General features: G+C 32.1%; 1 protein-coding gene across 1 annotated transcript; it reads right to left on the minus strand.

Annotated features, from left to right (window-relative positions):
- Window positions 1–1,351: 1,351 nt before the first annotated feature.
- On the minus strand, window positions 1,352–6,636 carry LOC113698614 (uncharacterized). The gene is made up of 2 exons (XM_027218493.2): window positions 3,780–6,636; window positions 1,352–1,862 (listed from the first exon to the last, which is right to left on the minus strand). Exons 1-2 carry the CDS (start codon window positions 6,439–6,441, stop codon window positions 1,402–1,404), a joined length of 3,123 nt encoding a protein of 1,040 aa, XP_027074294.1. The 5' UTR covers window positions 6,442–6,636; the 3' UTR covers window positions 1,352–1,401.
- Between the last annotated feature and the right edge of the window lie 5,109 nt (window positions 6,637–11,745).

Genomic DNA, 11,745 nt, shown 5'->3' on the forward strand with positions numbered 1-11,745 from the left:
AAATTATTACAATGATTATATTATATGTTTAAAAATCTTTAATTTTAAAATAACTTTTAAAAATAACTAATATTATCTTAATGATATCTGCTTTCTATCAAATTATTACATAGAAGTATAGTAAAACCTTTTTAAATCACAATTATTGAAATCTTATATATCCCATAAATTACTTCCTTTCACTACCATATCATTGATTAGTATTCAAATTATTCATCATCTCTTATTAATTTTGAATTAACTTAGTGTCAAAAAGAGAATTAACTGTTAGACCAATAAATTTACCAATATTATTGGAAATTGAATATTTATTGATGAAGAAAAAAGGATTAATGGATCTTTTCTACTTAATTAAGTATGAATATATAATTCTAGATTTATGGTCATTATAAAAATTTAAATTATCTAAAAGAATATCTACCATGTTTGGATATGGGGTGTATTATTTGATATATACTATTATATTATGGTGAAAGTATGTAAACAAATTTTTAAAAATTAGTAAATAATTGAACATTTAAAATACATTAATTTTTTAAAATTAATATGAATGAACATACAGAACTGTTGTTAATTTTTATATTTAAATTATTCATATCTGTATAAATTCACAATAAATAAATAAAAAAGACTGTGTTAAGGTACGGGTAAAATTTTAATTTCATCTTAAAGAAGTTTCATTGCTATTTCCTATTGAAAACAAATGACTTTCAGTGTATGATAATTTAGCCCCTAAAATGTCCAGTATTTCGCACTTTAACCATACAAAATAAGTCTATAACATTAAGGGAAAATTTTAGAATTGGTTGCGCAAGTGTTTCCATGCATGTGGTGGCTTTTCTTTTGGTTGCACAGCATATGTCTCAATCTCATGTGTCATCTAAAAGTGCATTGTTATCCACTAGACTTTGTTAACAAATAGCAAATTGGTAAAAGTGTATAGGGGATGCGAATCATCACAAATTGTTGTCAGAGCACGAGATATTATCCACGATATGATAAGCCAAATTAATCAAGTAGCACGGCTGAATTAGACGTGGAAATTTTGAGATTTCTTTACGATGAAATGAGGGTAATGAAAAAACACATAGGAGAACAAGGAGTGGACTCATATTCTCATCAAATTGTTCACATTTTAATTGCATTGTTGTCGCACTCTAAAAAATTCTTTTTCATAATCAAACAATAAATAAGATTCAGCACTGCACGAATATACTGTTATAAGCTATTGATCATAAACAATAACAAAATATATTGTAGATAGCATTTGAACTAATTTTTCAATACCATACACCTAATAAGTTTCTTAGAATTTATAAGCTCCTAATCTCTTGAAAAAATAACTTGAAAGTGAAGTAAATTTCTGTATGATACACCTTTAATTATGCCATATAATCAAGTTCAACTTGTTATTTTGTTCCGTACAAGAACATTCTTGATGATAATTAATTCTTTAACAACATCTTTCATATCCATTCGCTCTCTAGGTAATTTTGAAGAGCATGAAAGTCCAATGGCAAACAATGATCGAAGGCATTTAAGCTTTTCACCTTCTATTTCCGGGCTTCTTGTATTTTCTTCAACTTCTTTCTCTATTGCTGTGCTTTTGTTATTTTCTGTAATTTCAGGTTGATCATCTTCTTCTGCATCTCCTCCTCCTTCTTCTTCTTCTTCTTTGGTAAAAAGAACTGGATCCACAATATCCCATATTTGTGGGAATGTTTGCTTAACATATTCATGGAGATTAAGCCCGTCTATGAAAAGTTGATCGGTTGGTCTCCGTCCTGTCAAGAGCTCTAGCAAAAGGATTCCATAACTGTATACATCACCAAGGGTTGATGCTTGACTTCCCATCCCATATTCTACAGCATTGTCAATATCACGATAAGTGAAATAATTAATTGACAAACCCAATAAACGTAGATGTACTATTTACATGCGGATTAATGCTGTAAATACTAACAATGTATATACTAATAAAGATACATATATGTCATATATACAAAAATCGAAGTCTGAATTCAAATTAAAAGTAGATGGTATGAATTCATATTCACTAGTATATATACTGTCAGTACATTTAAAATTAACCTTTTAGATGTACACTATGAATGAGATAATGTAGTTATATAATATGTCAACACTTTGTACATAGAATTGGGTGAGAACAACATGATAAATTAGAATAAATTTTTTTCTTGCTGCAAAAACATCTATAAGTGTCTGTTTCTACTAATTAATTACAGGAATAGATTTGTTCGTTATACAATAGAATGAATGTTTCAAAGTTCAAGGAACTTGACAGTAGCCTTCTGACAAGTACAATTAGCCCTTCTAGTCATTATTTCCAAGATGAAATATTACTACATAAACATGCCAGGAAGCTTTATTAATTATATACATATTTTTTATATTTATAAATAAAATATATTAACTTTAATGGTTGGAAACAGATAAAAACAAGAAACTTTTGTTTTATAGCCAATTCCTTTTGTATTGCAAGTCCCCCTCTAGTGTAGTTTTTATTGTTTTAAAACTTGATATGGTTGTTTATCGACAAAACTCCCAACTGGTTAAGTTGGTCACTTGACTTTGCTCTTAAAAAAAAGAAAAAATAAATTCGAGAATTTTTGTTCCGACGGGAGTCAGATCCATCGGACTCTATCACCAAATCTTAGTAACATGATATCAACTTGAAAATCCATGTTCTCGATGGTATCCGCCAGCTTTCAAGAAAATTCACCAGCTTTTAGTACTGTAACTTTTTAGGCTTGATTTTAACTTCAAATTTAAAATTATGTGTGATGCTTTCAATTCTTTCATCTTTAGGCTTTTAAAAACTGAAAAACCAAAAATTAGAAGTTACAAGATATCTATTTTTTGGATTCTGATTTTGATTTTTTAAAAAGGGTCATCCATTTTACTTCCTTAAACTATAGGTTATGTTATTTGGTTATGTTATTTTTTTTAGTGACTTTACCCCCAACATGATGCCAAGCTAGCATGATTGAGAAATTTTCAACAAAAATTCTCCTCTCTTGTAGCACAAGTATATTATTATTATCATTTTACTCCTTAAACAATAAAGCTACTACAAGTTCCCCCTAGTCTATAGGCATTTTACCCCATTATTAACCCATCTCAGCATGCTAAAATTTTTTGGATGGAAATAACCTTTTCTTATATATAATTAAAAAAATAAAAATTTTGAAACGGTTGTTCTCCTTTTTTCACAATAAGAGTACCAAGAAAATAAATGTAAAAGAGTTTTTCTAATTTTTGTTTTCACTCTTATTAAAACCAAGAAAAAGAAAAAAATGGAAGAGAGGAGACAAAAAAATCAAGAAAATTAAGAAGAATCAAATATTATGATTACTTTAAGGTCATTAGAGTTGAAGTTGGGTGGTGGGTGAAACGGTAAGAAGTGATTTCGAAACAACGAGTATATTATATGTTCAATAAAATATTCACGGATATTCAATGGATACCCAAACTTATGAAGGTCCAGGTTTGAGTTTACTTTTTCAAACACATAAAAGATTTGGGTTTAGGTGTGGGTCAAACTAAATTTAATGGATATGGATCTAAATCAAAGGAATTCAACCCAATCTCTACCCATTGAAATACCTATTCATCTTAATTATATCACTAATACAAGGCATATCAACCTCCCTGGCCCAAAAAATAATAATAATAATGATAAATTTAAAAATTAAAATTAAAAAAAAAAAGGTTGGGGTGTATTAAGAATTCAGAATGCATTGAAAATTTGTTGTTACCTGGTGCTGCATAGCCTAGTGATCCCTTGATGCCAATGGAACTAGTTGGCTGTTGAGAAGGATTGCTTGTGTTTTCATACAGAAGTCTTGCCAATCCAAAATCTCCCACATGAGCAGTTAAATCATCATCAAGAAGGACATTACACGGCTTCAGGTCACAGTGAACAACTGGAATTTCACATTGGTTGTGAAGATAATCCAGAGCAAAAGCTACATCAATTGCAATATTTAACCTCTGAAGCAAACTCAAAGCCCTGTTGGAATTATTCATCTCATCTGAGCTCTGATGTAGCCACATATCTAAATCCCCTTTTGACATGAACTCGTAGACTAGAGCTTTGAATTCCCTTCCATTAAAATCATAACCGGAGCAGCAAGTTAAGACTTTAACCAAATTTCGGTGTCTAATGTTTCTTAATGCTATGCACTCAGCCAAAAAGCTCTTGCAAGCTCCATTCTTCTGCAGGTCAAGGACTTTAACTGCAACTGACCTTTCTCCCTGTAATGGTAGTTTTCCTTTATATACAGATCCAAAGCTTCCGGAACCTATCAAGTTTGCAGTTGAAAATCCTTTTGTTGCTTCATGAAGCTCATGATAAGAGATCCCTGAAAAGTTATCTGTTTCAACGAAGGATGTTCTTCTTTTTCTTCTGACATATATTAGGCAAAAAGTGGCTGATGCTACAACAAGGAAGCTGAAGACAACAATCAAAACAATAAATCCTGGTGCAAGAGGCTTTCTTCTCTTCTTTATTTCTTCAGGGCATAATGGCAGCTTCAGTTCAGGTATGCCACCACAAAGTTTACTATTTCCTGTCAATGATAATGAGCTTGCATTGGCAAAAAATCCTACCGTCGGTACCTCACCTTCAAGGGCATTAAAAGACAAGTTCATCAGTTGGACAAAGGGAAGCATATCTAGATCTTTAGGTATTTGCCCCGTTAAGTTGTTTTGTGCAAGATCCAAAACTCGAATGCCTTTTACAGAAGCCAGACTTTGTGGGATTTCTCCTTGGAAAGAATTACCTTGCATGTAAATGTACTCTAGGCTTGTACAGTCAGCTATTGTTTCTGGGATTTCTCCAGAAAATTGGTTATAGGAAATGTCCAAAAAATAGATATTCGTTAATTTCCCAATTTCAGAAGGAAGAGACCCCGAAAAAAGGTTGTGTGTCAAGTTGAGTAATGTTAATGAGGACAAGAAACTGAATGTCTCTAAAGGTATGCTGCCATTCAGGTTATTCTTTGAAAGGATCATTTCTCGTAAGGATTGAGAATTTCCTATAAGTGATGGCAGATTGCCTTCCAATCTGTTTTCAGATAAATACAGACCATACAGAGAGGTCATGTTGAAAAGGGAAGGCGGTATCTGGCTCGAGAGCTGATTGTTATTTAGGAACAACTTCTGCAACATGCGAAACTTACCAAGAAAACTTGGTACAGAACCTAAAAAGAGGTTGTGATCCATGCCTAACAAGTATAAGTTAGCCAGATTTCCAAGCCCTGTTGGAATTTCCCCTGAAATTTGATTCAATGCAAGATCTATTTGCTGGAGATTATGAGAGAGATTTCCAATGGAATCAGGCAAAGTGCCACCAAAATTATTTTGACTAAATAAAAGAGATTGTAGGTTACTGCAGTTGGATAGAGATGCAATGAAATCCATGTCCCCAGTAGAATTGCTGCCTAGAAAATTACCAGCAAAATTTAGCCAATAAAGATTTGGTAGCTTTCCAAGATTAGTTGGTACTTGTCCTCTGAATTTGTTGCTAACAAGGTCAAGTTTGGCAAGCAGAGAAGCATTGGCAAGGGAAACTGGAATAGTCCCCTTGAATTGGTTTCCACCAATCAAGAACTCCTGAATGTTTGGTAGTGTAAGCCCCATGTTATCCGGAATCTGCCCCTCAAGTGAATTTGATGAAAGTGATATGCCAGCAACAGAAGAGACATTGTAAAGAGAGGCAGGGATGGTACCTGAAAGGAAATTTACATCGATGCCTATCGAATATAAGCTTGTTAATTGCCCCAACTCCTCTGGTAAATGTCCCTCCAAATTGTTGTATGACAAATAGATTTGAGTCAGGGACGTAAGGTTCCCAATTGATTTTGGAATTTCTCCAGTCAAATTGTTTCTACCAAGGAAAAGGCTCTTGAGCTTCTTCAGAGAGCCAAGTTCAAATGGAATATTGCCCACTAGTCTGTTCCTTAAAATATCTATCGTCTTCAGCTGTGAGCAGTTGCTGAGAGTGACCGGTATTTCTCCTCCGAGTGAATTATTTGTGAGATTGAGATATGTTAGCTGAAACAGGCGACCAACTTCTTTGGGAATTTCACCAAAAAATCTGTTGTTTCTGAGGTTAATGAAGTTCATGAAGGTGAGATTTCCTACATGAGGAGATATTGATCCGACCAAGCTCTGTCCAAATAGATTCAAGCCAATAACTCTCTGATTTTGGCCACAGGTCACTCCAAACCATTGGCAGTGATGTTTAGAAGCATTCCATGACTTCAGGATTCCATTTGGATCATCAGAAATCTGATTCTTGAAATCCAGGAGCGCAAGCAAATCAGTTTCATTGCCAGACAAACTTGCAGCTGGAATTATCAGATTAAAAACCTGTATCAGAAGCAAGAAGGAAACCATTGATGACAGAAACTCCATTTAACCAAATATTCTGATCACTCGTATTTTACTCTTAGATTGATAATAATCCCATTCAACCAAATATCTGTTGGCAGCAAATCCCTAATCTATAGACTCTGAATAGTCCAAAACTATTTAAACTATGAAAGCAGCAGCCGACCCAACTGAGAATAACTAGGACGTTGGTTCCTGTTGGAGTCTTGCTATCTAAATGCTCATGATAATTTATGGATTGCAGGTCTCACAAGTTACATTTGAGACCAATTGAGGACAAGTTCCACCACAATACTACTAGTTTATATCCTGTCCAAATTTATTTACACGGTATCTTTGCCTATTTACACCTTAGGGGTAAACTGATTTGAATTGCAACTTGTGAGGGCTAATCCATAATTTACACACCAATAGCTGTGAGGGGCTAATTTCTCAAATTATTTGGATTTTAAAAAAACAACCGTCAAATGCACCTCTAACATGGGATATTTCTAATTGTATACCGGCCGTGCTGGGGCCCGTGACTAAAAATTGGACCAAATTTTCTCTGCAAAAAATTCAGTGTTGCACAGTAAGTGTCAGACGGGACGTGCTGACTGGACACGTCCCTGGCTGACTGAAAACTGCCTCCGTCACAGTAGGTGTCAGATGGGGACGTGCTGACTGGGCACGTCCCGATCTGACAAAAAATGACTCATTTGGGCATTTGTCAGCCGGCCGGGGACGTGCTGACTAGGCACGTCCCTGGCAGACAGAAACTGGTTGAGGTGTCACACAAGACAAAAGTTGCTAATCCAATCATATTCTTACTCAAATAAAGAAATTCTTCATCATTGTATAATTTAAAACCTTCTGTTTCTCGCACCAAATTCTGGCCAAAAGGTAAGGACAGGGGCTTGTCATTGAAGTTATGAATTTTTTAACTACTTCGCATGTTAATTCTAAGAAGGAAGTTTAAACGTCTAACAATTACTCCAGAATAGCAGCAGAGTATATTCTTTGAATTTCCATATATTGGATTTAAGTGGTCTGTTAAATAGTGGGAAATTCTTGTTGAGGTGTCACACAAGACAGACTCCGTCACACAATATTGTTGTAGTACCATACAGTTATCGCTCGACATATTAAGCCTAATTTACACATAAGTAACAAGGTGTTATAAACTTTTTAATGAACATATATATTTACATGCTTGGTTATCGTAAAATATTTAAATATAATTACCAAATATAACTGGTAATTATTATCACAAGCAACGAGTAAATTAATTATATCTTTATTCATTTATGTATAATCTTAAAAAAATAGTCGCTTATATAGTTTTTATAATAATCTTAGTAAACTAGAATTTCACAGCTATCCTAAATAAATTTCATTACTTTAATTTTCAAAATAACCTGATTAAACTAAATTTTAACCATAATCCTAAATATACTTCAATTTATTACTTTTTAAAATAAATACATTAACCTAACCTCATTATTCATGTTCCTAGATGCCTTTGTATTGATAATACAACATGATTTTTTACTTAAATTTTTTATTATTATTAAATCATTATCAAATGCATAATAGTTGTTAATTAAAGAAAGATTCATGCATTCTAATAAGCAGGAATTAATATAATGAAATATATTTATAAATTATAAATATATAAATATTTATATAATGAAATATACAATAAATATTACAAATTGAAATATTATATAAACATCATATTTATAATATTATAATATTTATAATTAATATTAATGTATATTATATACATTAAATACTTATATATTATATATTTTTATATTTATTTATACATTTTATAAATATTTTATTATATTTAAAAAATATTTTATTATATTTAAAAAATATTTTATTATATTTAAAAAATATATATATTAATGTATATATATAATATACATTTATATTATGTATTATGTATAATATAATACATTTATACATTTATATTAATATACATAATATTAATTTTACATTTATTCATAAAATTAATACATTTATATATTTATATTAATTATATTAATACTTTTTAACATAATATTAATATATATTTATAATATATTAATTTATACATTTATATAATATTCATTTATAATTTATACATTTATAATAATATACACTTAAATAATATACACTTATACATTTATAAATATATTTAAATTATGTATTATAGATAATATAATACATTTATATATTTTTATATAAATATATAAATATATTTATTTCTAAATATTTATAAATGTATTATAAATGATATCTTACAAAAGTCCTACGTACAGGAATTCTTCATCTATATCAATTCTTCATAGCCCAATAAATTCGCAGCCTTTCAATAATCCCGTGGTATTGTCACATGGCCTTGTCGGCCTTTGTCAGGCACCTGACAGTCAAATGTCAGGCGCCTGACTCTTTTTTTTCAAAAAGCCAGTCTGCAGCCGTGTCCAGTGAGCACGGCTGCAACAGGCTTTTTTGACCTGCTGACTTTTTAAAAAAATCTGCGGCCGTGCTGAGTAAGCACGGCCGCTATAGTTTGAGAAAACACCCTTGTCAGAAATACATTTGACGGATTATTTTTTTTTTAATGTATAATCTAAGAAATTAGCCGCTGTGAGGTGCATGTCATGCTGTTGTCATTGTTATGCATTAGGTGAGCAACATGATATGAAAGATAAATTAGTTTAAAAAAAATTATTAATTACAACACTACGACTATATGATTAAGAGAGTAAGATTGGATGGTAAGGTGAAAGTGCCTGTAAGTAGGAGGTTTTAAATTCAAATTTTTTCATTTAAAAAAATATTAAAGTATAATAGTCTCTGTCCTTGTTTTCTTTATTCCCCTCTCTACACCATCTATTTGATGAATCTCACTATTCTTCTCGCAATCTTTCTTCTTCTTCTCCCTTCTCCGTTCCCTCTCTCCCCCCCTCTCCACCTCTCCCTCCCAACCGAAACAAGCAACAGCAGAAACAAAATTTTTTTTTGCTTTTCTCTCTCTCCCCCTCTTCTCCATCTCCCTCCCAGCCGAAACAAGCAACAACAGAAACAATTTTTTTTTCTCTCTCCCCCTATTTTCTTTCTCCCTCTCTCCCTCCCCCTCTCCTCCCCTCTCCTCCTCTTCTCCCCTTCCCCCTTCCTAGAGCTATTAAACAAAACAAGCAATTCGAAAAAACTCGATTGAATTCAATTCGATAAAACTCGAATTCAACTTATCAATTTTAGTCAACGAGTCGAGTTTGAACTAGAAATTTACTCGATTAATTAACGAGCCAAATAAGATCTAATCGTTTGTTGTTTCAATAGCTCACTTGGGCTCGATAAGGAAGGGTATATATGTCATTTCATAAGTCAAAAGAATAAAATTGAAAATTACATAATTTTATTGTGATCAATTCGCACGAGCTCGAGTTCAACTCGTTTGTGATAAACGAGTCGAGTTCGAGCTCGAGCATGAGTCACATGTCCCATTTGGCGAGTTGAATTCGAACACACTTCAAGGCTGGTCCGATTAGTGGAGCAAGTTCGAGCTTGACTCGAGCTAAACATGAGTTGAGCTCGGCAGTCAAATACTCGATTCGACTCGACTCGATTAACAGCACTACCTTCCCCCTCTCCTTCCTCCTTTGTCGTCAACACCACCACCTCTGGAGTTTGAGCAAATTCTAGAGCAGAAGCTCCAGCGAAGTTAAAACGGAATGGCCAAGGAAATAACAATAGATGTTCCACCACCAATGCCGCCGCTACCACTTCCTTCTTCTCGGGTCTTTCAAAATCTTTTCGAGAAAAGTAGCAAAAACAAACTTCTATATTCCCTTTCCAGCACTGCATCACCACCTTTGCCTCCACCACCACCTCCTGCAAATTCAATATTCAATAACTTGTTTAAAGGCGGAAGGAGGAGAGGAAGAAGAGAAAGAAAACAAAAAGGTGGTAGGCTCCGATCTTGATTGGCGACCGAGGTGGTGGTGGGTTGAGGTGGAAGAAAAAAATAGGAAGGGAAAAAAGATTTGTGTATGTTTTAGGTATTTTGAAATATGTAGTTTAAAAAATTTGTAAAGTTTTTTAAAATTATTGTAACTGATGACAAATTTGACAAAAACTCACTTAGCCAAAACAGGGTCCTAGTCTAGGATAAACAAGGTACAGATAAAAAAGTTGAAAATTGGGAAGTTGGAATTCAATTTTGTATGATGTTCTTGGACTTATAACACCCGCCAAATTAGACTAGTTATGGTTCTAATTTTTTTTGCTCTCTTAATCATTCTTTGCCGCTGTATTATCGCGTGGATCATCAATTATGTTTCCGAGTAAATGCAACTGCTTTTCAAGCTTTCACGCCTTCGACGTTGACACGGCCGGCTGAAAAGACGTGCAGTGCTACAAGTTTTACTTCATGTAGCTTTCATCTTGAAATGACAAAAATAAATCTGAAGTCGTCTGTAGACTTTTGTCCTAGTAATCAACCCAACTCAAAATAATTGTATTAAATCAAGTTCATACTTGGAATCTAAAATGTTGACTGTATAAGAGCAACAGCAGAAGCCATGCAATCTCAAATGATTTTTAAAAAGTTAACTGTATAAAACGTAATAAACATTTACGTATTATACTTCACGAATTGGACTTTATTTTTTGAAAAAATTAAAATTTGAGTAAGAACACTAACTTATTTTTCTAGTTATACAAAAATTACCACGACGTATAACATAATTTGGTAGATAGATATATATATAGGTAATAAAATGATAAAATTTTAATAAATTTAATGTCATGCAAGGATAAGAGATAAAATTGGTATAAATGTAACATTCTCTTTAAAATACACATATATATATATATATAGTAATTATAATCATATTTTTAATTCAATAACATTCAAATATATTCGTACTATTTACATATGAGCTTATATGCAAAATTTTGCCAAACATGTATTTTTCTGCTGAATTTTTGAACATACTTTTGATAAAATATATATATATATATATATATACAATACATGTGCATATAATATTTTGTATTATACATGTCCCAAATTCTATTAATTGTATTTTATTATATGAATTTAAATTCTTATGCGTGTATCGTAATCTTATAAACAGATTGCAACAAACAATAATCGTACTTACCAAAGTCCATGATGCCTCATGTTGCAGCAGGAAATTAAAGAGTTTGTTTCGATAGTAAATTTTTTCAAATAATTGTATTATAAACACATTTTTCAATCCACATTTTTATATTTCCAATCACCTTTTTATCTCACATACAATACATTACAAAAGCACTACAGTAATTAATTCAAATAATATTTCAATTTTC

This window comes from Coffea arabica, chromosome 7c, assembly GCF_036785885.1.
Source record: "Coffea arabica cultivar ET-39 chromosome 7c, Coffea Arabica ET-39 HiFi, whole genome shotgun sequence".
NCBI classification, from domain to species: Eukaryota; Viridiplantae; Streptophyta; class Magnoliopsida; order Gentianales; family Rubiaceae; genus Coffea; species Coffea arabica.

What these genes read in the sequence shown, in the direction of transcription:
- LOC113698614 (XM_027218493.2), bottom strand. Translation starts at nt 6,441, where the DNA reads ATGGAGTTTCTGTCATCAATGGTTTCCTTCTTGCTTCTGATACAGGTT. An exon ending in ACTAGGCTATGCAGCACCAG is followed by an intron (nt 1,863 to 3,779) that starts GTAACAACAAAT and finishes ACAATGCTGTAG; the next exon opens with AATATGGGATGGGAAGTCAA.